Source organism: Brassica napus, chromosome A9 (assembly GCF_020379485.1).
Source record: "Brassica napus cultivar Da-Ae chromosome A9, Da-Ae, whole genome shotgun sequence".
Lineage (NCBI taxonomy): Eukaryota > Viridiplantae > Streptophyta > Magnoliopsida > Brassicales > Brassicaceae > Brassica > Brassica napus.
Window position 1 is genome coordinate 5614735 of NC_063442.1, and position 23264 is coordinate 5637998.

The 23264-nt window shown below is 37.8% G+C and overlaps 8 protein-coding genes and 4 non-coding genes across 15 annotated transcripts; 5 read left to right on the forward strand and 7 right to left on the reverse strand.

Annotated features, from left to right (window-relative positions):
• Window positions 1-3: 3 nt before the first annotated feature.
• On the reverse strand, window positions 4-908 carry LOC106366283 (STS14 protein). The gene is made up of 2 exons (XM_013805870.3): window positions 813-908; window positions 4-689 (listed from the first exon to the last, which is right to left on the reverse strand). The coding sequence occupies exon 2, from the start codon at window positions 666-668 to the stop codon at window positions 117-119; it is 552 nt and encodes a 183-aa protein (XP_013661324.1). The 5' UTR covers window positions 669-689; window positions 813-908; the 3' UTR covers window positions 4-116.
• An 803-nt stretch (window positions 909-1711) lies between these two features.
• Window positions 1712-3006, reverse strand: BNAA09G07830D. The gene has a single exon (XM_013805871.3). It carries the CDS (start codon window positions 2303-2305, stop codon window positions 1838-1840), a length of 468 nt encoding a protein of 155 aa, XP_013661325.1. The 5' UTR covers window positions 2306-3006; the 3' UTR covers window positions 1712-1837.
• A 1406-nt stretch (window positions 3007-4412) lies between these two features.
• LOC106357671 (oxygen-evolving enhancer protein 1-1, chloroplastic) lies at window positions 4413-6143 on the reverse strand. The gene is made up of 3 exons (XM_048739553.1): window positions 5764-6143; window positions 5109-5402; window positions 4413-5014 (listed from the first exon to the last, which is right to left on the reverse strand). The coding sequence occupies exons 1-3, from the start codon at window positions 6004-6006 to the stop codon at window positions 4553-4555; spliced, it is 999 nt and encodes a 332-aa protein (XP_048595510.1). The 5' UTR covers window positions 6007-6143; the 3' UTR covers window positions 4413-4552.
• Window positions 6144-6255: 112 nt separating this feature from the next.
• On the reverse strand, window positions 6256-6329 carry TRNAI-AAU. Its single transcript has one exon. It is a non-coding gene; the product is annotated as a tRNA-Ile (tRNA).
• Window positions 6330-8802: 2473 nt separating this feature from the next.
• On the reverse strand, window positions 8803-8872 carry LOC125578795. Its single transcript, XR_007316878.1, has one exon. It is a non-coding gene; the product is annotated as a small nucleolar RNA Z105 (small nucleolar RNA).
• A 56-nt stretch (window positions 8873-8928) lies between these two features.
• On the reverse strand, window positions 8929-9016 carry LOC125578876. Its single transcript, XR_007316957.1, has one exon. It is a non-coding gene; the product is annotated as a small nucleolar RNA SNOR75 (small nucleolar RNA).
• Window positions 9017-9078: 62 nt separating this feature from the next.
• LOC125578875 lies at window positions 9079-9166 on the reverse strand. The gene has a single exon (XR_007316956.1). It is a non-coding gene; the product is annotated as a small nucleolar RNA SNOR75 (small nucleolar RNA).
• Window positions 9167-9599: 433 nt separating this feature from the next.
• Window positions 9600-11251, forward strand: LOC125577770 (7-methyl-GTP pyrophosphatase-like). Its single transcript, XM_048739554.1, has 8 exons — window positions 9600-9734; window positions 9831-9902; window positions 10014-10172; window positions 10284-10353; window positions 10448-10539; window positions 10689-10730; window positions 10820-10900; window positions 11010-11251. The coding sequence occupies exons 1-8, from the start codon at window positions 9711-9713 to the stop codon at window positions 11079-11081; spliced, it is 612 nt and encodes a 203-aa protein (XP_048595511.1). The 5' UTR covers window positions 9600-9710; the 3' UTR covers window positions 11082-11251.
• A 245-nt stretch (window positions 11252-11496) lies between these two features.
• Window positions 11497-14722, forward strand: LOC106366276 (U3 small nucleolar ribonucleoprotein protein MPP10-like). Of its 3 annotated transcripts, none has more exons than XM_048739552.1 (13): window positions 11497-12268; window positions 12391-12446; window positions 12541-12631; window positions 12723-12833; window positions 12931-13068; window positions 13159-13227; window positions 13331-13372; window positions 13457-13525; window positions 13630-13701; window positions 13789-13842; window positions 13942-14083; window positions 14200-14262; window positions 14340-14722. In XM_048739552.1, exons 1-13 carry the CDS (start codon window positions 11609-11611, stop codon window positions 14354-14356), a joined length of 1584 nt encoding a protein of 527 aa, XP_048595509.1. In that variant the 5' UTR covers window positions 11497-11608; the 3' UTR covers window positions 14357-14722. The 3 variants fall into 3 exon arrangements, with proteins under 3 accessions (XP_048595509.1, XP_048595507.1, XP_048595508.1); XM_048739550.1 differs by having other exon boundaries at window positions 11498-12277; XM_048739551.1 differs by having other exon boundaries at window positions 11499-12277; window positions 14346-14722.
• Window positions 14723-15573: 851 nt separating this feature from the next.
• LOC106364154 lies at window positions 15574-17557 on the forward strand. Its single transcript, XM_048739557.1, has 4 exons — window positions 15574-15936; window positions 16067-16599; window positions 16699-17112; window positions 17206-17557. Exons 2-4 carry the CDS (start codon window positions 16071-16073, stop codon window positions 17352-17354), a joined length of 1092 nt encoding a protein of 363 aa, XP_048595514.1. The 5' UTR covers window positions 15574-15936; window positions 16067-16070; the 3' UTR covers window positions 17355-17557.
• Window positions 17507-20257, forward strand: LOC106366274 (GTPase ERA-like, chloroplastic). Of its 2 annotated transcripts, none has more exons than XM_048739556.1 (9): window positions 17507-18106; window positions 18192-18337; window positions 18425-18565; window positions 18653-18766; window positions 18880-19005; window positions 19140-19238; window positions 19325-19426; window positions 19795-19875; window positions 19940-20257. In XM_048739556.1, the coding sequence occupies exons 1-9, from the start codon at window positions 17701-17703 to the stop codon at window positions 20000-20002; spliced, it is 1278 nt and encodes a 425-aa protein (XP_048595513.1). In that variant the 5' UTR covers window positions 17507-17700; the 3' UTR covers window positions 20003-20257. The 2 variants fall into 2 exon arrangements, with proteins under 2 accessions (XP_048595513.1, XP_013661312.2); XM_013805858.3 differs by having other exon boundaries at window positions 19965-20257.
• Window positions 20258-21063: 806 nt separating this feature from the next.
• Window positions 21064-23233, forward strand: LOC106366273 (mannan endo-1,4-beta-mannosidase 7-like). The gene is made up of 5 exons (XM_013805857.3): window positions 21064-21642; window positions 21856-22050; window positions 22139-22261; window positions 22355-22557; window positions 22651-23233. Exons 1-5 carry the CDS (start codon window positions 21313-21315, stop codon window positions 23099-23101), a joined length of 1302 nt encoding a protein of 433 aa, XP_013661311.2. The 5' UTR covers window positions 21064-21312; the 3' UTR covers window positions 23102-23233.
• The last annotated feature ends 31 nt before the right edge of the window (window positions 23234-23264 follow it).

Sequence of the window (23264 nt, forward strand, 5' to 3'; positions counted from 1 at the left end):
TGATTGATCATACAACGGTCGCATTTAAATACTATCATTCAGATCAAATCATAATACTCAGTTGTTTTTTTTTACATGAAAATTAGACTCTAGTAATTAATACATTTTTTTTTCTTCTAATATGGCTTTTGACCAATTATATTCCCCGGGGGATTATAGAAACAAATGGTTAGAACCGTTGACTCTTTAGTACACATGGCTTGAGCACAGCCTAGCTCCTTTGAGTCTCTCCACACGACTTGTTTATAGACACCACACGTGTGGTTCGGGGCACACTTGTCCGACTTGTAGTCGTAGAAAGGTTTCTCCTTCACCCATGTCTCCACCGCAAGAGTCGGCGTCACGGCCAAACCTTTGGCCCAAAGCTGGTTCGCGCCGTATTTCCCAGGGTTTAGACTCGCAAACTCGCATTTCTTCTGGTTCCTCTGGTAACGAGCCAGCCGGTTCGCGGCCGCCTCCAGCGTCTGGCTCCATACTAGCGGCGAGACACCTACCATGGCTCTGGCCTTGTTGTGCGCGTCGGTGAAAGCTTTGGCGGTAGCAGAGATTGTGGGAGGTGGAGGAGAAGCAGGGACGGTTTGTTTGGGTTTCAACTTCTCTGGAGGAGAGACGGCGTTGACGGAGATGACAAGAAGTGCCACGAGGATGGTATAATGGACTAGAGACATCTTTTGGTGGATTTTAGTAGCCTGAAAAGATCACTAACCGTTTATATATAGAGAGAAGGCCATTAAAGCTTAGTTAAAAACACTAGTAAAAAATTATTAAACAGGAAGTATAAAAGATGAATAATGGAGAAAGATGTGGGATACATTGGTGGAAGGAGACAAAAATAATACTCCCAAAGGAAGGAGAGGATCATGGCATGTGACTTTGGTGATTGATCCCCTTAACCTGTCTGTGCTGCATGTGACTGACAGATACCCAACTCCCTATTTAATTTCTTTTGTTTGTTTTCAAGGCCCATTAATGCTTATATAGGGCCAATGGGTCCAGCCTTCTTCGCCTCACGTATTCCAATTTTGCCTATAATAATCCACTTTAATAATTGTTGTTAGTACCACATCTAATCGAAAAAAATATTCAAATCCTGGTGGCTGTGCTTTCTCCACGACCGTTCCTCTTGTATTATTGAATTCTTATGCGGTTCAAATGCAATCCTCTCCCACCCAGCAAAAAGGATAAAAGAAATAAAAATCACTAACTGGCAACAAATAATTTGAAATGTTCTTGTATTTAGCTTTTAATTGATGGCTTTTATTTACCACGTTGTGTTATCTAAGCCTATCTGAGAAACATTTATAAGTCATAAATGCACAAGTACTTAGCTTCTGAGAAACATTTGTAATAAAATTTGCAGAAGGGAAGTAGAAATGGACCACAACTTCCATCAAAACATATCATAAATGCTAATCCTTATCTTATTTCTTTCAACTAACAAACAAAATGTTCTGTGAAAGATTTATCTTCCAATGCAGCCTTATTTTTCAAAATGATTTCAAATTCACCTGCGGTGGGTTCGGTCAAATAAATTTTACGAAATCTAGGTATAACCACTAGGCTAATAACCACCATGAACCAACCGAATTGCCGATTTCAAAGAAACTAGAAGGAGGGATGATTCACAGAACTTCTTAGATGTACATTTGTTTACGTGTGAGAGAATCAATTGCATTGTAGCATCATTGATAAAGCAACAAACAAAAAAAAAAAGCGAAAATTCAAATCTAATTGATAATTTTGTTTTTCTCCATTAATAAAAAAGTCAAACATCTCTAATTACAATTTTTTTACGACGGAGTTTTTTTTTTTGGTTTCTCAAAATGACTAATTGACACTACTCGGCGATGGTGCTCAGGTTCCGAGTAAATCTCCTCTTCCCTCTGCCACAACATCTTCCGCCACCGGCGTTTGTCTTCACTCCGGCGATGTTTTTCGGCTGGTAAACTTTACCGTCGACGTCACTGTCGTCGACGGAGACCCATCCGACACCGCCGCTCTTGGCCAACGCCGAGCTCGCTTTAACAGCCAACGCTGCCATTTCCTCCGCCCTTAGCGGATGATTGAGCCACGTCAGAGGCAAGGCGAAGTAAAGCTGCCCCGACCGGAGCTCCTCGTTGCCGGAGACAGCTGAAACGGCGTCGTCGAAGTCCATTTCATCTGAGTTGCAGACGAAACTCGTCGGGTATTTCTGCAAGATCTGCCACACTTTGACCGGAGATGAGAACTCTTGTAAAGTGCCGTCGAACAATATAAGCTTCGCCGAGTCTCCTCTCATAGATTCACGTGAAACACAAGCTCCCATTTTTTATATATTTTATTTTTGGAAAGGGAAGTAACTATTGTATGAGTTAACTCTTGATCTTGATGTTGTGTTGTGTTGTGTTGTGGTTTGTGAATTGAAAGAGACGACCTTGAAAGGAGTTTATATATATGAATTCCGAGGAAGAAGAAGACAACTAGCCTCGAGAATCTAAAAGTCCACGTAGGACTTGTCGTGTAGTGATAACAAAGGAACATGACAGCTCAGGGTTTGGTTATTGTTTGGCGAATGGGCCTCATGCAAAGGGGTATATCGGGAAAGAAGGGGAGAGAGTAACGTGGCGAAGAATGCGAGAGGAAGGAGCTTAGGTGGTGAAGGAGGAGCGGGCCACGTGACACGAACAGAGGCATCACCGGCAAGCAGACAAGATCGAGATGGCCGGGAGGTTTCGCGTCTCCGGTGGGTAAGATCTCACGTGAAGACAATTTGCATGTGAAAGTGGGGCCCATCGGTGTTCTGGGTCCTATCAGATTCTTTTGGGCCCTTTTATTAGATACAAGAGTCACCTACCATTATATCGTGTATTTGTTTATTACACTCTATTTTTTATTACTACTTTTTATTTTGCATGAACGTGGCATTAATGAGAACCTTGAAATTATTTGTCAAGTGATATTTTCTTATGTTGGACGAGCAAAAGTTGTATAGAATTATCTGTATTATGTTTTTATTAAACTATACTTTAATGATTTTGTTCTTGATTATTTGTTGAAGAGTATCTTTCCTCCTTTCTGTGTGAAAGTAGACATATTGCTTTTTTTGTTTAGATATTTATTAATTGGATCCTTTATCAAAACTCAAAAGTAATCACTTCATTGGCTTATACTAATATACTAATGCTTCAAATAACATCAGATAAATATCTAATTGCCCTACCACTCTATTACTTTCTACAAAAAAAATAGCTCAAACTTGCTATTTACATGTACACCAAATAATTTTTTTCCCTATGCTTGTATGGGACTGGAATCATCCACATCTCCACCGAAATCAAATCAGAGGATGACAATTTTATTTTAATAAATTGATATTTTGGCTGATGTGTATGTTTCCTACGTCCCAATAGTCACTTTATTTGAATGATAAACTAATGGTTTGCAGATCTACTGGATACTGATCTGATCTCCCACGGTGGTGACAGTCATATGCAAGGCCAACAATAGTTATTACATGAGGTGAAATTGGACAACAATACAGTTTTGCTTACGTAGTTCCATTTTTCAGCATGATGCATGTTTTTGTCGCGATTTTAATTTGTCTTTATTACTGCCTTATTCTTAGGTTTGTAGTTTTAGTGTATTGGTGGTGGATTATCCGTAAGATGGAACTTAACATTCTTCAAAACAAAATGATCTTGGATATAGAACATGTGATTAGATGATATTAACACACACGCTTGTAGAATCTACTGTAAGAGTATCTTGGAAACTTTTTTGGTTACTGAATGCAAAGACTTGTACTATACTTTGCTACGAATCCGACCTCTCTAGCTAGGATTTAAAATATAATTATGTCCCCGAGAAAATTAATCAAATCTTATTAATTATATACTAACTCCAGAGGTTTTAAACTTAAGAGAGAATCTGTCTGTGACCTGCATTGTTATGTGCTGTCCCACGCTAATGCAATTGTCTGTGTTCTTTCATGTCACGGGATCTAAGACCAAGCACAGACACAATATGTTTTGTTTATAAGTTAAACAGTGTTTTGTTTAGTATTCACAACCCCATGCACATTAAATACAGGGTAAGGTCCATAAGGAGCAAGCTGATTAGACTAAATTACTTACAGAAATTATGAAAAATACTATTTCCACTTGCTACTCGCCAGTCTATTCTAACTAATTTCATTTAAATATACCACAAGCCTACCGTACAAACCAGCTAATTCAATCATTTGTATATTCACTAATTATCAACGTTATTTTATTGTTAACTTCTAGTTTTAAGTTAACTAAATTGGAAACGAACCGAATATTTAATCCAAATTATTTACAAAAAGCCAGTTTGCAAACATCTTAGTTCATTGTAGCCACCGGTTAATTAGGCTAAACATGTACATAGCTCATAAGCTCATAGCTCAAAGTTGATAGTTTGAAACCACACATTTTGTTATAAGGAGGAATGTGCAATTTTTATAAGAGAGAAAAACATAGAAAGCATCAAAAGATGTTCTCATTATCATCGAATACAATTAACAGAAGATGTTTTGATATAGATAACATGATCATCACTCAAGTTGACCATACCACACCCCTTGGATCTTCACATCCTTTGGTACCTTGGCACCCAAGTCAGTATCCGACGGCTGAAGACTCTCGAACACTCCAATCACTTCTCCTGTCTCAGGTTTGCTCTTGGTCACTTTCAGAGTGATCTCACCCACCGAAGCTGCCGTGTTCTTCACGTTCTCCTTCGAAAGCTCCTCTTCGTCTCCTCTACCCCCAGCTGGCAATGCAACGGCGTTGTCATATCCTGTGGATCCACCACGACCCTTTGGGTCCAAGAAGGACGAGCCACGGTACGAAGGGACTAAGAATTTGCCAGTGAAGCTGTCTGGTTTGCCTGAGGCGTCAAGCTGCTTGACTGTGAAGAGGAACGGCACACGCTCGCCTCCTGGAAGCTGGACGGTGACTGCAGCGTAGTCGATGCCGTCTTCTTCCTTGAAGTTCACGCTTCCGTCTGAAGAAACCTACTCAATAACCAATAAAAAAAACTCGATCAGTCATCAACCGTAACCCTAACCCTATGCAGAGTATGTTTCTTGATGTGGAAGCAAACAAAACCTCGAAGGGGCCTTCGATTTCGTCGAGGGTGTAGGTGAGACGGGTCATGAGCTTGGTGTTCTGGAAGTCAGGAGGTGCGTTCTTGCTAACACTCTCAGCCTTGACGGTGAAGGAAGTAGGCTCGAAGCAGAACTTCTTGCCGGCGTACTTTCCCGGTTTGAAGGAGAAAGTCTCAGAGCCACCGTCAATGGTTGGGCACTGGTTGGCAGTTCCAGTTCCCTTCACTTCCATGTATGTCTTGCTTTGTATCTCATCGTAAGTCAGTCTCTTCGGAGCTCCTTCTGCACTTGCTCCCTTTCATTACACCAAAAAAAAAACAAACAACTTTAAATTCAGTAAACTGATCCCAATAATTCGTAAAATCATATATCAAATAAACATCAATTTGGTATGCATGGGAGCATTAACAAGTTTGGTACTAATGATTGCATCAAATTTAACATGAACATACAGGTTAACGCATTTTATTATGCTAATCTAAAACTGGTATTGGATTAGTGTTGTTCTGTTATGGTTTCAGTTAAATTTAAAACAATGTGATGACATAGTAATAAAGTCAGAATCATTTTATTTCGTTATGTTTCTTTATTCCATTATGTTTCTTGCTCACTCTAATAGTTCTTACAAGAAAGAGTAGGTGATATGAGAAAGTTACCGAGACGACGAGGGCAGAGGTTGCGAGAGCAAATCCGGCGATCTTGACAGCGTCGGAGCATTTGCCGGCGAAGTCCTTGAAGTCAGATTGGAAGGAACAAGTGAGGCGAGCAGAGGAAGTTTCTAGGCCGAATGATTTGCCGACGGTCTGAGTCGACCGGAGGTGAGCACTCCCACGAGAAGGAGCGGTGGAGATCTTCGCCGACTGGAGGAATGTGGTGGCGGATTGGAGAGAGGCTGCCATGGCGCCACAGATGGTTCAGGTTTTTGTGATCAGAAGCAGAGGAGAAAGTAAAGACTAAAGTAAGTAATGGTTAGGAGAGAGAGATAAGATAGGGATAAGGCGAGTATTTTGATTGGTTCGTATAATTGAAATCGTAGTGACTGGTTTCTTCTGTTGCCACGTGTTCAAATGTTAAGTGAAGATATGATACTGTCGGATGCTGACATGTACATATGGCAAAAAAAATTGTTGCTAATATTTCAAAAAGAATGGCCCATGCAGGTTTCGAACCTGCGACCTTCGCGTTATTAGCACGACGCTCTAACCAACTGAGCTAATGGGCCTTTGTTGGCAGTGTAAACATACTATCTAAATTGAAAGAAAATATTGATCTTCTGTTTGTTAAAAGCTTACTTTGAGACCCAAAATTGTTATAGTCGTCCTTACCTTCCCTACTACACGATGGTATTTTGTTAGGTACGTTTAGAGCTTAGACGTTTTATGCTTGATTGTAAAGTTTCTACGGCCTTTACTGTGTATGCTCGTTAGTGATATTTTCATTCACAATTTAAACGGGAAAAGTGCCAATTTCGACCCAAACTATTTCAGTCGTGCCAAATACGACCCGAACAATTGATCAGTGCCAAATACGACCTCAACTCAATTATAATTCAAAAAACTACCCGAATTTCTTAAAACGTGCCTAAATCTACATTGACTCTAACAGAAGTTAGTCAATCGTTAACAAGATAAAACGACGTCGTTTGATATACGAGGAAAAGTGCCAATTTCGACCCCAACACTCTCAATCGTGCCAAATAAGACCCGAACAAATGGTTAGTGCCAAAAACGACCTCAACTCAATTATAATTTAAAAAAAAATTATCCAATTTTTTTCTAAAACGTGTCTAAATCTACATTAACTCTAACAGAAATTAATCAACTTTTAACAAAGATAAGACGATGTTGTTTTGATATATGTATTTTTAAAAAAATATGTTCATTTCGGGTTTCAAATCCGTGCTGGGATACCCTTTTAAATGGGCACACTAACAACTAGATAAAAGTAACTTTTTAAAATCACCAAAGTTTTAAATTGAATAAGATGAACAAGAATAGTAGTTTATATAATGGAGAATTTCAATTTGTAATAATATTTCAAAAAATTATTTTAGTCTAGTTGTTAGTGTGCCCCTTTAAAAGGATATCCCAGCACGGATTTGAATCCCGAAATGAACATATTTTTTTTAAAAAATACATATATCAAAACAACATCGTCTTATCTTTATTATTACTTTTTCTGATTTATATAAATACATTAACGTATTTTTCTTACTTATCATATCTTTAATAAAATTATATCTTACTAAAATATAAATAATAAAATATTTATTATTATATGATCTTAAATATGCTTACAACTTTGAATTTATTTATACAATTTTCTTATATAAATTATTTTTAATTTTTAAAATTAAGTGGGAATTTTTTTAGTTTTCAAAGTTGATATTATATATTTTGATATTTTGTTTAAAAATGTTAAGAGGCCTTTTACCTTTCTTTCACTAAGATATGTTGTACAAAATATTAGACAAATTAAACAATAACTAAAATATATAAAGCAATCACCAAAGTTTTAAATTGGATAAGATGAACAAGAATAGTAGTTTATATAATGGAGAATTTCAATTTGTAATAATATTTCAAAAAATTATTTTAGTCTAGTTGTTAGTGTGCCCCTTTAAAAGGATATCCCAGCACGGATTTGAATCCCGAAATGAACATATTTTTTTAAAAAATACATATATCAAAACAACATCGTCTTATCTTTGCTAAAAGTTGATTAACTTCTGTTAGAGTTAATGTAGATTTAGACACGTTTTAGAAAAAATTGGATAATTTTTTTTTAAATTATAATTGAGTTGATGTCGTTTTTGGCACTGACCATTTGTTCGGGTCTTATTTGGCACGATTGAGAGTGTTGGGGTCGAAATTGGCACTTTTCCTCGTACATCAAACGACGTCGTTTTATCTTGTTAACGGTTGACTAACTTCTGTTAGAGTCAATGTAGATTTAGGCACGTTTTAAGAAGTTCGGGTAGTTTTTTTGAATTATAATTGAGTTGAGGTCGTATTTGGCACTGATCAATTGTTCGGATCGTATTTGGCACGACTGAAATAGTTTGGGTCGAAATTGGCACTTTTCCCCAATTTAAACATAGTTCAGATTTTGTGTTTTTTGATGCATGTTGTGCTTGGTAGTGATATTTTCATTCACAACTTAAGCATGGTTCAGCTTCCATACCAAATCAATTAAATTAAAGAATACAGATAGAAATTATGAAGTAGAGCTTCTCAATTATGATTTTTTAGAAGTGCAAATTAGATGTGTTGTAGTTCATTTGTCATTCGGATACCTCGCAAACACAATTCTAAATCTCTAAGTTTTACGAGTTACACATGCAACTAAGCAGGAAGTGGGATCTAATGAAATAGCTTTTGTTATAACTTTCTTATTCAGTTCACAAGTACTACTAATTGAGATTTAATGAATAGGCTTTAGTTATAAATTTGTTATTCAATTCACTAGTACTACAAATTGCGGGTATTGTGTCCATAAGTTTACTTTGTCTCTGTATGTTTCTGTATATGTTATGGGTTATGAATTGGGCTTCGGTAAAGCCGGAGAGAAGAGCCCACTAGTGCTTGCCTAAAACAATTGTTTTGTGGCAGAGCTACCAACTGTATTGTGCTAAACCGAGAGATCATAAAACACAGATAGGCACTAAGCTTACAGACAGTAACACAGACAGGCACTCAGAATGAGTAGGAGGTTACGAATCATCATGATTAATCAGATGACAATAAACAATCCTCATCATGCCTTAGAATCTTTTAATCATCTTTCAAAAACATTAAAAAAACTAGTAAATAGAAGAGGATTTCTCTCAGACAAATGCCTCGATTGTCCCCACGATTTAAAGAATGGATTGATCGGACTCGTCATCTATTGTGTTGTTCATCACCGAGAAATCAAGTTTTTTTTTTTTGCTAAATAAAATAAAGTTAATAAGACAAGAAAAGAAAAGTCAATCCTCTCAGACAAATGCCTCGATTGTCCACATGATTTTTATGAATGGATTCGTCGGACTCGTCATCTATTGTTTCTTCATCACTGAGAATTTTCTTTCACTAACCAAAATAATTAACCAAAAACGAATTTGCACTAAGAACAATATTCCTACCTAAAAAGATTGACGGCACAAACTCAATAAAACGAGATAGATAAAAGGAAGAGAAGACGAGATAGAGCTAAGTTGACTAAAACACGAGGAAATTTGCAGATACTAAAAGGTTATGATTCGCAACCCAGATTGTACTTAATTTTATAAATTGACGGTAGCTGACTAATTTATAGGAAAAAGGTTTAGGGTTATAGGTCGTCCACTCCATAAAAACGACACGAAGTCCTACTACTAAAGTAAACGGGCTTGATAGTTTACAAAAAAACATGGCCCATGTTTAAGAATTGTACTATATGGGCCTTTCTAATACGTAATTAGTTTAGTCACAAGTGGGTTTGATAAAATTGTAATAATAGTCCAAACATTTGTACGACATGACAGAATAGTTGGAGAATTATACACAACTTTATTTACTTACCGGTTATCTTTACCTGTTCACTCACTCTTCAGCTGCTGTCCTCACAGAGCAAGGAGACGAGGATGGCAATGAAGAGAGGATTCAAGGTATTTATTTTTATATCTCTCTCTGGCTTTAGTGTAGATATATATAATTAGATTAATTTTTGATTCTCGAATTGGAAAATATTGAAAACGAAGCAGATGATTCTGGGATCTCAATCGATGGCTAGAAAAAGGATACTGGCTGAAATGGGATATGATTTCACTGTCGTGGTAACTGCTTCTCCTTTCTGTTTTACTCTTCTCACGAATATTAAGTTAAAATAGGATGTTGAAATCGAGACTTGGAATATGTATGGTATGGTATGTGGGTGGGGGTTGAAGACAGCAGATATTGATGAGAAAGCTATCAGGAGAGACAACCCTGAAGATTTGGTTGTAGCTATCGCTCAAGCCAAGGCTGATGAGATTATATCTAAATTGGGAGGTCAAAGCCAGTTTGCTCAGGATCTTCAACCAACCTTATTGATTACTGCTGACACTGTAATGCGTACTCTTTTCTTTTATTTATTTTGTTTTTTTTTTGTTTTACTATTAGAGTTTCGTCTCTTTTGATTATTATTATTACTTTGAACTTGGGGTGATTATGGGTAGGTTGTTGTGTACAAAGGTGTCATTAGAGAAAAACCAACCACCAAGGATGAAGCTCGCCTTTTTATCAAAGGTCCACCTTTTTTTTTTCTTTGTTCAAGTTATATTTTTCTACTTCTGTAATAGATGATATGATTTTAAGCATTTTTTCTTTGAAACCTGAACAGGCTATTCCGGGTCACACGGAGGCGTTGTGGGCTCTGTTTTAGTAAGGAACTTGAAAACTGGTGTTCAAAGAATCGGTTGGGACAAAGCTGAGGTACACTCTCTTTATGGTCCTCTCCTCTTCTCTTTCGATGATATTTGATTATTTTCTGATTAAGGCCGTCGTTGATAAGAAAACTAGACATTCTCCTTACTCTTGTGGGTGGTTTAACAGTTTTGTGTGGGTATGTTGTTGTGACGCAGGTTTATTTCCATGAGATTCCAGAAAAAGTCATAGACGATCTTGTAAAATCTTCTAAAACCACCCCCACTCATTCTTTCTTTCCTTGCTATAAACCAGTCTCGTGAACTCAGCTTGTGTTTTCAATATTCAGATTGATGATGCGGTAACTTTCAAAGTTGCTGGAGGTTTAATGCTGGAGCATCCCCTCATCGCACCCTTTATCGATACCGTGGTTAGCACTGCTATTCCGATATAATAAGCTTCCGTGTTCTGTTTCCAGCATATTGCTTGCTTAGATGTACACACACCTCTAAAAGCCTTTTTACGTTGTAATGTTGTAGGTGGGAGGAGTTGATACAGTCATGGGACTTCCTAAAGACCTCACTGAAAAATTCATCACCGATGTGTTATAGTGTAGCTCAACCCCCTCCCTCTTGAAGATTCCTCATGTAGGAAGGCTTAGACTGATAATACACTGAGATTCTTATTGCAACGTTGAAATATTGAGATGTTTGATCCACTTATGATATTTAAAGATTGAAATTCCTTCAACACAAGTATATAACTAGATTTTTTTACTGAATCTTGATAATTAACCATATTCATCAATTGGAAACAAGTTTATACTGTGAATGATTTTTTTATAAGATATCAAAATTTAGAAAAAAAAAAAAAATCTAAATAGCAGAGGCATTCTAGTTTTTTGTAACTCTGTCGATGAATGGCCCAATCAAAATGCTTAAGTCCCAAAAACCGGCCCAAAGAAAAGGCAAACTCTCTGTCTGAGTGAGAGGTTTACGAGAGACATTTAATTCTCAGGGTTTTTGAGATATACCCCATAAACCTAACCGCCGTTTAAACCCCCCTCGAGCGCACTGCTTACACACATACCTTGAGAATCAGAGGAAGCAACGATTTGCTAAGCTTGGCTGCTTCATCTATGGCCGCTGTAAAGGATTCGGGGTTCGAAGCCCTTGAGAAGCTTAAATCAACTGAACCACCGGTTTTCCTAGCGCCAAGCTCGATATCAGAGGTGGCTCGTGCTGCATCTCAGTATCTCTTCACCAAGTTGAAGCCTCACAACCCTAAGTCTCCTTTCGACGAGCTCTTGGTCGATGGTTTCGACGCGGAGCAGATTTGGCAGCAGATTGATATGCAGTCTCAGCCTCTGCTGTCAACCTTGCGTCATGAAGTCAAGCGGTTTGCTAAAAACCCTAAAGAGATTCGCAAAATCGGAGCTTTGGCGGTCGAGGCTTCTCATGAAGGGGATGTGGATGAGATGGAGATGGATGATGATAATGATGTTGAGGATGACGACGATGATGAGCTCGATGAAAGTGAAGGAGAGGAGGAAGAGGAGGATGAAGAGGAAGAGGAAGAGGAAGAGGAGGAGAGTGAGGAAGAGAATGAAGGAATAGAGGACAAGTTCTTCAAGATCAAAGATTTGGAGGATTTTTTAGAGGAGGGTGAGGCTCAAGAGTATGGGACGACGGACTTCAAAAACAAGAAAGGATTGTCAAAGGGAAAGAATCAAAATTTGAGTGATGATGATGATTATGATGAGGAAGACGAAGAAGATGAAGATGAGGAGGATGAAGAGGATGAGGAGGTAAACATATAAATATTGCTCAGGAATACAAAGTGGATTGAATGTTTTACAAATTTATTAGTTTTTTTTTAATTGTTTCTATCGAATGATTTTGATTTGTTATTGTCCTCTAGTTTGGTGCTTTTGCTGGTGATGACAACGAAGACGCTGACAAATTAGGAAAGGCGAGGTATGGTTCTTATATGCCTCTTTATTCAGTGAATGAGCTTATTAGGCAGTCCTTCTACCTTAGTTTTGTTCTAAGGTTTGTCCATTATAATTAGGTATGAAGATTTCTTTGGTGGTAAAAAGAAAGAGACAAAAAAGACGATGAGAGATGTCATTGAAGATGAGGAAGCTGGAGATGGAAACCAGGTACTATATCGGCTTTACTTATTCTTAAAAGCATTGTGATATGCAGGTGACTTCATTGCTCATTTGTGATCTGACTAACTCTTTCTGTTAGGGCAATGAAAAACTCTCTACCCATGAGAAAGAGCTCCTAAAGGTTCAGTCCAAGATTGAACAGATGGAGAAAGCAAACTTAGATCCTAAACACTGGACTATGCAGGGAGAGGTAACCTAACCATGTTTCACTCCACTATTAACACTGAGAAAAAAATGAAATGTTGCTTTATGTAGGTAAATTTATGTATGATTTGTCTTGTTAAAAGGTAACTGCTACAAAGAGGCCAAAGAATAGTGCTTTAGAAGTTGATTTAGATTTTGAGCACAATGCCAGGCCTCCTCCTGTAATCACTGAAGAGGTCACAGCCTCACTTGAGGATATGATCAAGAGCCGAATCATTGAGGTATATTACCTTTTGGCTCTAGTTTGTAACAAAAGTCTCTTTTGTTTCTTTTCCTTGACTTTTGCATAACTGATCTTGTGACTTTCTTAGGCTCGTTTTGATGATGTTCAACGTGCGCCTAACCTGCCCACTAAATCCAAAAGAGAAGCCAAGGAATTGGTGAGTTTTATTTAACTATAACACTTGTTCTCATCTTTTTGCTCTAGTTAACAGTTTATTAATACCAGTATAATCTGTTTTGCTTTCTTTTGGAAATGTGCAGGACGATAGTAAAAGCAAGAAGGGTCTTGCTGAAGTGTACGAGGTTTGTATGATCTACAAAATTTTATTGTTTTTTTGAGAGAGGACCAAGCTTACAAATTTATTTGGTTCATTCGACTATTTGTAGGAAGAATACGTGCAGAAATCTAATCCAGCCTTTGCTCCAGCTACTTTCTCTGATGAACTAAAGAAAGAGGTTCCCACTTGATTTTTTTCATCTGTTTACGTATCGATTTCTCCCTTCCATTGTTCAGTCTATTTATCACACTCATATTTTTGTTTTTATAAACGTTAAATCAGGCAAGCATGCTATTCAAGAAACTATGCCTGAAGTTGGATGCTCTCTCCCACTTCCACTTTACACCTAAGCCAGTATGTTTATGTGTTTAGATCCTTAATGATGATGTTTATTCATATTTGCTACGCACTTAAACAGCTTTAATACTCAAAAACTTTCAGGTAATAGAAGAAATGTCTATACAGACAAACGTCCCAGCCATAGCAATGGAAGAGGTAATTCTTATTGTTCCCTTTCATCTGTTTTTTTTGTTTGTTTGATTGAGATGAGAGCACCATTGTACCAAGCAACTTGCTCCTGTGTACTGTGTATAGGTTGCGCCAGTGGCAGTGTCAGATGCAGCAATGCTTGCTCCAGAGGAAATATTTTCGGGGACAGGCAAGATTAAGGATGAGTCAGAGCTTACACAGGAAGAGAGGAAGAGAAGGAGAGCTAAGAAGAAAAGAAAGTTTAAAGGTAAGAAAGTGAATATGACAAAGGCACAGAGTCTGCCCACTTAATCCATAAGACGACCGGCCTACATTGTCATAGTTATTGTTTCTAACATGTTTTACATGTCGCTTGTGGAACAGCTGAATCTGCAAATCATCCGGTGAAGAAGGCGCGGGATACTAATTCAGAGATTCCTAGCACCGGTACTTTTTTCACATTACATTAGATATTTGAGAATATGAAAAACATCAAATGTTGAACGTTTAGTACTCTTTGGAAGTTGCAGGCAATGAATAACTGGTGAGCCGTGCGGATTCAAGGTCAGAGGAGTTCAGTCAAGAGCAGTTGTAGAGAAAAAAGCATCTACTAAACACAGACTGCTTCAAGATTGGATAAATATCAAGAGTTTTGCATGTATTTGAATATTTGAAACTTTTTTGAACTTTTTAAGGTCGAGAATTTTGTTCGGATGGGTGGTTTTGGCATGTATCCGACCATAATGAAACACGCCACCTTTCACTAAACTTAGAAGTGAAATGTTGATTTTTATATTATGCACTTTTTTAAGCTATTTTGTTAAGTGTCACCCAAAAGTTAATAGTGTGATTGTAAAGATGCTGCAAATAAGATTTTTATAACTAAGTTTGAGTTTTTTATAACTAAGTTTGAGGCTTATCTACTATTATTTATTTGTATTATTTACGTATTAAGTATATAATTAAATTAGAGTAAATACATAAATCAAAACAAAACATTTTTATTTATTTTATATGGTATATAATTAAATTTCAAAACATTGATATAGATATATAGTAAAAGATTCGGGGGAGGGGTTGTTTAACATTGACGTAGATATATAGTATATTTTAATATAAATATTTATTATTGAGAATTTATATTCATATGATAAACACAAAATTTCTAATGTGCGATTTCCTGAATGCAAATTTCAAAATGAAAATATTAAAGTTTTAATACTTTTTCATTACAAATTTAGAAATTATCATATTTAGTTATTTTTCTATGTTATATAGCTTAATTTTAAACTATATTAATATATAATATGAATGTCTGGTAAATGAGACTTCATATTCATACGATTTATGATCATTTGTATCTTGTTATTACCAAAAAATATTAAGGTTTCAATACTTTTTCAATACAAATTTAGAAATTATCATATTTAATTATTTTTCTATGTTATATAGTTTAATTTTAAACTATATGAATATATAATATGAATATCTAGTAAATGAGACTTCGTATTCATATGATTTGTATCTTGTTATTATCGAAAAAAGTTAAACCATTGATCACAAAATTTTAGTGAGAGACATTTAACATTTTTAGAAATTTATAGTCGTTTTAAAAATCAAATATAACATGTTATTTTTTTTAATATGATTAATGTGGTTGTTTAATATCTTTTAATAATATAAAATTAAACCAAAAAAGGTGTTAAGATACAAAAAATATTATCAAATATTTATTATTCATAATCATTGATTGTCATATATACGTTAATCATATTATGCAATTCCGTAGCTTTTATTTAAAGAAATTGCAAAAATATTCTTTTGTACACTATGTATCAAAAAGTATAATATAAATTAAAATGAATTAATCTATTTCTCTAAAAATTCTGAATTTCATGACGTGGTACAAAACAATGTTATCAATTATTCCCCAAAGCCCTAATTAAAAGAAGAAGAAAAAAAGCCTTGGAGAAGAGGTTTAGGGTGTTGGTTGGGGTAAAAGCCTTGGAGAAGAGGTATTTTTTTTTTCCCTCCTCTGTATATATCTACTCTGTTTCTGCACCTTCTCACAACGATGTCATATCACATTCACTCGATTGGGTTATTGATTTGATGACTTAGGTCTGAATGATATGGTTTTTGTTGATCATCCCCCGGATCGAACTCTTGGTTTTACTCGATGTTTGATTTAGGTTGTTGCTAACTGCTTGATATTGATTTTTTTCTAATTGGGAAACCTTGAATGATGCAGAATCATGCCTACGTTTTCTGCTGCCGTTTTTGATACAACACTAAAGGATCATCAGCAAACGAAAGCAAAAACATTCTCTTGTCTCTATGCCACTCCTAAAGAGATCCCACTTCCTTATTCCCCGTATTCCTCCCCTCCATCTCCCTATATCCTAAACCACAAAGCACGCAGACCAGCTCCTCTTTTGAAGGGCTCCTCTGATGATGTGGAGGCGACGACTACCTCCTCCACATCTTCAGAGGATGACGTTTTGGGACGTCCTGTTTGGGATTCTACTCCCCCTCAGGGGAACTTTTGGGGCAAGAAGTCTGCAAGTCATATCAGTAATGGTGACATCGGAAGCGCTGATGCTGACAATTGTTTAGCACAGGAAAGTTACCTGTTGGAGTCGGTCAGAACAAAAGCTAACAAGGATCATGTACCTGAATATTTCTATGACAGAGGCCAATCAGTAAGCTTTACAAGCAATTCAGGAGCTGAGATTTCACACAATCTCTCTTCATCTGGTGGGGAGTTTTATGATGCTCGTGATGGTAACTCTCTGCACCTTTTCTTTTTAATTTTTTCTAGCATATCAGTGTTTTATTTTCGCTGTGAAGTAGCCTTTTTGTCTTACTGTGTTCCTTTTCCAGAACTATCAACCGACAGCGGAACGCCGAGTTCAGTTAACAACATGGAAGCTGAACTGAGGTTGAGTTTGCTGATGGAAAGCGAGAAGAGAAGGCAAGCAGAGGAGACTCTGGAGGAAATGCAAGTTCATTGGCGGAGGCTCCGACAGCAGTTGGCTCATGTGGGTCTGTTCCTTCCTCTAGATCCTACAAGCACCCAGTACAGCATGAACATAGCAGATGAACTACGTTGTCAAATCGAGTTCACCAGGTTTGTTTCCGACTCACTAGACATTGAGTTGGCCAAGGCAGAGGTAGAGATGGAGATGACTTCTGAACTCGAAGCTAAGAAGTTTGAAATCACCCAGTTATCTAACCGCCTTCACTATTCCGAGACTGTAAACCAGGAAATGTCCCAGCGCAACCAAGAGGCCATAGGTAGGAGAAACAAAAAGTCGAGAATATTCTTTTTTATATATATTATGCTCTTTAATATCTCACAATGCTTAAAACTTTGTTGATACCAACCAGAGGATGCAAGGCGAGAGAAGAAGAAGAAGAGAAAGAGGAGGCAGAGATGGATTTGCGGATCAATTGCAGTAAGCATCACGCTTGGTGGTGCAGTCTTGGCTTACCCTACCGCAAATTCATTGAAACCTCAGCCGTCACCAATCAAATGAGGCTCCCTAGTCTGATACTTAGGAGGAAGAAGCAAAAGGTTTAGGCCTTTTTGTGAATATGGTTTGCTTTTTGTACTTAAGTTTCTAGAGATTTTTGAATATGATGAGGAAAATCACTCAGCAGCTTCATGCTGCGACCGTGTAAAGGATCATTGTTCACATACCAATTTTGTTAGTTCGTGGCACGAAGGGTTTCTGAGCTCCAACATATAGTGGAGGTATTAATTTGTGACTTAATTATAGTTAAGGGACTAAATAGAAAACGGTAAAACGGCGTCGTATGAAGATCACATATCGTTCCTCGGCTAATCTCACAAACCAGTGAGAGAGAGCAACCAATCCGAAAATGGCGGCCTCTCCGAATATTCCACCCACTCTTTCCCGCTACAAATTCTTCTCTACGTCCGTCGTTGAGAACCCTAACTTCTCTCCACATCATCACAACATCGATAACCGTCGGCGGCGGAGACTGATCAAATCGCATCTTCAAGCGCAGAACAATACCACCGCTATCAGCTACGGCGCTCCTCGGACGGAACTCGCCTCCTCGAAGAAGCTATGGATCAGGCAACAACGAAGCTTCAGCGAAACGGAGGTTGAGCAAGGACAATTAGGAGATGATGAAGAAGAGCTAGAGGACGAGGCGAGCCTGCTCTCGTTGAGCGTGAAGCCGGACAGAAACATGGCGTTGCTCGACGATTACGAGATGGAGGAGCTTGGCCACTCTCCTCCTGATACCAATCATCGCAGCGGTTAGTTAGTTAACCTCCGTTTATATTCCTCATAGGAAGATTAGTTTCGTTGCTGACTAGGATGATGATGATGATGACGTGTTAGGATACGTGGCGGTGGTTGGGATGCCGAACGTGGGGAAAAGCACGCTTTCGAATCAAATGATTGGTCAGAAGATCTCCATTGTTACTGATAAGCCTCAAACCACGAGGCATCGGATTCTCGGTATCTGCTCTAGCCCTGATTATCAGGTTTGAATCCTTAAACGATTCACAGATTATCTGGAAATTGATATAACATAAGAATATTAAGGAGCAATCTTGTGTTGTGTTGCACAGATGATACTTTATGATACGCCTGGTGTAATCGAGAAGAAGATGCATAGGTTAGATACTATGATGATGAAGAATGTGCGTGATGCTGCCATCAATGCTGACTGCGTTGTTATTCTTGTTGATGCTTGTAAAACGCCTGCTAATGTATTATGCTGCTTCTCTGATTTTTTTTTTTTTTAAGTGATGTTTGAGTATTCCGTCTCATAGTTGTGGGTTGTGTTTATGTGCTAGATAGACCAAGTCTTGAAAGAGGGCTTGGGAGACCTCGAAAAGAGGCCACCCATGCTTCTTGTTATGAACAAGAAAGATCTCATCAAACCTGGTGAGATTGCCAAGAAACTCGAGGTTAGTTTTCTTGTGTGTAGCTAGCTACTGTCCATGAACCTTGGTTATGACGTCGATATTTGGTGGAGTCATGGTAATTTCCTTTGCTTAATAGACGCTGCAACTCTTTGCAGTGGTATGAAAAATTCACTGATGTTGATGAAGTTATACCTGTGAGCGCAAAGTATGGACATGGAGTAGAGGATGTGAAAGAGTGGATCTTATCCAAACTTCCCTTTGGTCCACCTTATTATCCCAAGGTATTATTGGAAAAAAAAAATAAACTCTCTCCTTTGCTTTAGAACAGAGCTTGTTAACTAATTTGCTTAATATTGTGAGGTGCACATGCAACAATTTGCTTCCTTAATATTTTTACGGGTATTGGACTTTGTAGGATATTGTGAGTGAACACCCAGAGAGATTCTTTGTTGCTGAGATCGTTAGAGAGAAGATATTTATGCAGTACCGAAATGAAGTTCCTTATTCATGCCAGGTAAATTGGCAAGTTCTTCAAACATGGTTTCTTCTCTCTTGAGTCATGTTTTCAAAACCTGGTTTCTTCTCTCTTCGATATGGCAGGTGAACGTGTTGAGCTACAAAACTAGACCAGCTGCAAAAGATTTTATTCAAGTGGAAGTAGTGGTTGATAAAAATTCACAGAAGATCATCCTTATAGGAAAAGTAAGTTTACAACCCTTAACACACAAACGGTAAATACTGATTTGCTTTGAGCAGTCCTTGTTTCTGGGCCTCTCAATATAAAACGGTGTGGCTAGGTTTTGTGGACATTCATAATAAAATGCATACTAACATGTAAATGATTGATGAAACTGCAAATTGGGTTTATAAGCTGACTAATTTAGCTGAATGGGTTTCAATGATTGATTTTGTGGACAATCATAATAAAATCCACACCATGTAAATGATTGATGAGACTGCAAATTGGGTTTATAAGCTGTTCTGCTCAGAGATCAGTAAGGTCTCTCATCTGAATACAAGTTTAGTGCTGAGTAATTTTAGCTGAAATGGGTTTCACTGTGGTACTATAGGAAGGGAAGGCTTTGAAGACCCTAGCAACTGCTGCTCGACTTGACATTGAAGATTTCCTTCAGAAAAAAGTCTTCCTTGAGGTGCTTATAAATGTTCATAGAGTATTATTATTGATTATATGTATTCATTTGCTGAGCATGATAGATTACATATAAAATGGGGAATGAAGGTGGAAGTGAAAGTGAAAGAGAATTGGAGGCAAGATGAGGGACTTCTCAAGTACTATGGATATGGAGGACAGATCAGAGCTATGTAAGTAAGTAAGTAGTGTGTCGTGATCTGTTGCCTTCAAATGGGCTATTATGAAGAAGATTAGAAAGAGCAAATGGTAGGGCTCAGGTCAGCTTTTTTTCCCCATTTTGTTTTGTTTGTATTTAACCGATACGGCTCAGCCTCAGGTTAGCTTTTGTTTTCAATCTCAATCCAGCGATGCATTTGAAAATTAAAACTCCTTTTACTTCTTTTGTTTTGTTCCACTAAACTAACCACCGAATATTTATTTCATAATCACATATAGTAGACTCTCAACCTACTATTTAATAATTAGTAGGTAAATTTTACTTTACTATGGTCATGGGCTAAAGCTCATAATACATTAGCTTTAAACGCCAAAATTTATATTAAAATTTTGAAAGATCAAAAAATTGTTGTGTACAGGTTTATGAACAATTTTTTTTAAATGTTTAGACAACCAACCACATAGGACCGCACATACGTGATTTGTGGCGGTGATAAATAGTAGAGTGAAGTGTTTGTGTCTGTCTGTGTTTGGTTGGGTTTAGATCCGCTTATTGCGCCTATGCCTCTTCTGGCTGCCAAAGTGTTGAGAGTGAGCTTAACAAACAATTTTACTGATAGACAATAAATTTACGTACTTTTGCTTTGTCGTCAACCCAACTGCAAAATCTAGAGAGCAACAACGGCACATGAGCTTCTTTATTATTTCTTTTGTCTCTGCCTTTAAATCAAAATGTAGAGTTGCCGCCCCATAATAATAAACAAATAAAGTTAAGAGGGCGCTGTCTGAATACTATCCATGAATGGGAAGACGCGTGGGTTGCTGCCATAACAGCCTACAAAATGCTGCCATGTGTAACGTGATCCGATACTGAAGCAGTGATGCATGAATACGGTTACGCTTGCGTGTTAAGTGGGACTCACTCGAATTTTCTCAGCCTTGATTCGGACCAGAATTAGCGGAATCACCTGCTTTGCTTCCTACTTAAACACCTTTTCAAAGTGTAACTTTAACTGATACTATGAGATTGTACCACAGTATTTTGCTTATAGCTTAACAATTTGAATGTTGAGAAATAACTTCCAGTAAATAATCAACCACTCGTAAAATTGCATATAAATATTCCCAATACATGAATATGCGTGTTTAAGACTCTTAAATGAGATTAATGCTTTAAAACGGTTATAGTTCGTGTCCATAAATACCCACTTTAAGACAGGAGAGAAGAAGAGTGTAAGAGAGCACACAACAACTACAAAGAAGAACAAAATAAGAGAAAATGAAGCCTTTGTGTCTGATTATCTTCCTGTCGATCGTGATCCAACAAAGCTACTTGAAGCTAGGAGCTGATGCGTCTTCGAGGGATGGGTTCGTGAGAACAAAAGGTGTTCAGTTTAGCCTCAATGGCTATCCTTATTACGCTAACGGCTTCAATGCCTATTGGCTCATGTACGTCGCCTCCGATCCAACCCAAAGGCCTAAGATCTCCGCGGCCTTCCAAGAGGCCTCTCGCCATGGACTGACGGTTGCTCGAACCTGGGCTTTCAGTGACGGCGGTTACAGGCCTCTCCAGTATTCCCCTGGCTCTTACAACGAGGATATGTTTCAGGTAATGCCACTACACTAAGAACATGTGTGCTTATATCAGAGATTAAATTCTCTCACACAAACTAATTATTAAGATGAAACCAGTTTAAGTTTCTCTCTTTAATGCTTTGGGCAAATTTGAGGTTCTCTGTTTAGTCTCATTTAGTTTTTTTAGTCTAAGGATCTTGTGTCCAATTATTATTTCTAAAGATTTGATATTTTTTCTGGTGAAAAGGGTTTGGATTTTGCGATAGCTGAAGCAAGAAGGAATGGTATAAAGATAATACTCAGCTTTGCTAATAACTACGTGAGCTTTGGAGGGAAGAAGCAATATGTGGACTGGGCTAGAAACCAAGGCCGTCCTGTATCTTCTGAAGACGACTTCTTCACAGACTCTCTTGTTAAAGATTTCTACAAGAACCATATCAAGGTTTTATTCTCTCACTTGTATACATTCAACATAAAGCAAAAAGAAAAATGATGGCTTTGTCACCTAAACCTTTTGAAATCCACTGCAGGCTGTGCTGAACAGATTCAATACTTTTACCAAAGTTCAATACAAAGATGACCCGACCATTATGGCTTGGGAGCTCATGAACGAGCCTCGTTGCCCCTCGGATCCAACCGGAAGAACCATTCAGGTTTTCACCTTAACATATTATCTTAGCTTGTATAGTCTTTTTTTTTATTGATCTAACTTGTTGGTTTTGTTTTATTTTTCAATTTTAAAACAGGCTTGGATTACTGAAATGGCTGCTCATGTGAAATCACTAGATACCAACCACCTGCTTGAAGCTGGCCTCGAAGGTTTCTACTGTCAGTCCTCACCTCAAAGCAAGACTCTGAACCCACCAGGCCAGTTTGGAACAGATTTTATCGCCAATAACCGCATCCCTGGCATTGATTTCGTCACGGCCCACTCTTACCCCGACGAATGGTAATAATGCATGCCCCCCATAAATGTGTCTTTAGACCCAATCAGTTAGAAAGAAAAAAAACACTTCTTCAACGTTTTTTTTTGTTTCTTCAGGTTTATAGACGCAAGCGAGCAATTCCAAATGGAGTTCTTAAACAAATGGGTGGACGCACACATCCAAGACGCTCAGAACGTTCTCCGCAAACCCATAATCTTAGCAGAGTTCGGTAAGTCAACGAAGAAAGCAGGCTACTCTCCCGCGCAGAGAGACCTTGTCTTCAACACCGTGTACACCAAGATCTACGAGTCTGCGAAACGAGGAGGAGCGGCAGCGGGAGGACTGTTCTGGCAACTCCTGGGCAGCGGAATGGATAATTTTCAAGATGGGTATGGGATCATACTCGGCCAAAGCTCCTCGACGGTTAACGTTATCGCTCAGCAGTCGCGTAAGCTGACTTTGATTCGCAAAATCTTCGCGAGGATGATCAATGTAGAGAAATGGAAGAGAGCCAGAGGATATGGACCAGTAAGAAAAGGAGGTCACGATCACAATATTCCAAATTGACCACATTCAAAACAGAGTTTTCTTGTAATAGTGTTTACCCTGTTTTCGAAATTGTACGATCCAAGAAGTGTTATTAGTGATAGAATAGTGATATGCTTTATTATTAGTAATAAAAAGAACTTGGAATCCAAATCGATAGCTTTTGGTATGGTGCTTGGGAAAT

Excerpts from the sequence above, each read along its gene's own strand:
- LOC106366283 (XM_013805870.3), bottom strand. The coding sequence starts at position 668 with ATGTCTCTAGTCCATTATACCATCCTCGTGGCACTTCTTGTCATCTCC.
- BNAA09G07830D (XM_013805871.3), bottom strand. The coding sequence starts at position 2,305 with ATGGGAGCTTGTGTTTCACGTGAATCTATGAGAGGAGACTCGGCGAAG.
- LOC106357671 (XM_048739553.1), bottom strand. The coding sequence starts at position 6,006 with ATGGCAGCCTCTCTCCAATCCGCCACCACATTCCTCCAGTCGGCGAAG. Across the intron at positions 5,403-5,763 it reads CCTCTGCCCTCGTCGTCTCG|GGAGCAAGTGCAGAAGGAGC; the intron begins GTAACTTTCTCA and ends GTGTAATGAAAG. Across the intron at positions 5,015-5,108 it reads AAATCGAAGGCCCCTTCGAG|GTTTCTTCAGACGGAAGCGT; the intron begins GTTTTGTTTGCT and ends GTTATTGAGTAG.
- LOC125577770 (XM_048739554.1), top strand. The coding sequence starts at position 9,711 with ATGGCAATGAAGAGAGGATTCAAG. Across the intron at positions 9,735-9,830 it reads CAATGAAGAGAGGATTCAAG|ATGATTCTGGGATCTCAATC; the intron begins GTATTTATTTTT and ends AAAACGAAGCAG. Across the intron at positions 10,173-10,283 it reads TATTGATTACTGCTGACACT|GTTGTTGTGTACAAAGGTGT; the intron begins GTAATGCGTACT and ends GATTATGGGTAG.
- LOC106366276 (XM_048739550.1), top strand. The coding sequence starts at position 11,609 with ATGGCCGCTGTAAAGGATTCGGGGTTCGAAGCCCTTGAGAAGCTTAAA. Across the intron at positions 12,447-12,540 it reads GACAAATTAGGAAAGGCGAG|GTATGAAGATTTCTTTGGTG; the intron begins GTATGGTTCTTA and ends CATTATAATTAG. Across the intron at positions 13,702-13,788 it reads TCCACTTTACACCTAAGCCA|GTAATAGAAGAAATGTCTAT; the intron begins GTATGTTTATGT and ends AAAAACTTTCAG.
- LOC106364154 (XM_048739557.1), top strand. The coding sequence starts at position 16,071 with ATGCCTACGTTTTCTGCTGCCGTTTTTGATACAACACTAAAGGATCAT. Across the intron at positions 16,600-16,698 it reads GTTTTATGATGCTCGTGATG|AACTATCAACCGACAGCGGA; the intron begins GTAACTCTCTGC and ends TTCCTTTTCCAG. Across the intron at positions 17,113-17,205 it reads GCGCAACCAAGAGGCCATAG|AGGATGCAAGGCGAGAGAAG; the intron begins GTAGGAGAAACA and ends GATACCAACCAG.
- LOC106366274 (XM_013805858.3), top strand. The coding sequence starts at position 17,701 with ATGGCGGCCTCTCCGAATATTCCACCCACTCTTTCCCGCTACAAATTC. Across the intron at positions 18,107-18,191 it reads TGATACCAATCATCGCAGCG|GATACGTGGCGGTGGTTGGG; the intron begins GTTAGTTAGTTA and ends ATGACGTGTTAG. Across the intron at positions 19,427-19,794 it reads AGATCATCCTTATAGGAAAA|GAAGGGAAGGCTTTGAAGAC; the intron begins GTAAGTTTACAA and ends GTGGTACTATAG.
- LOC106366273 (XM_013805857.3), top strand. The coding sequence starts at position 21,313 with ATGAAGCCTTTGTGTCTGATTATCTTCCTGTCGATCGTGATCCAACAA. Across the intron at positions 21,643-21,855 it reads ACAACGAGGATATGTTTCAG|GGTTTGGATTTTGCGATAGC; the intron begins GTAATGCCACTA and ends TCTGGTGAAAAG. Across the intron at positions 22,558-22,650 it reads CACTCTTACCCCGACGAATG|GTTTATAGACGCAAGCGAGC; the intron begins GTAATAATGCAT and ends TTGTTTCTTCAG.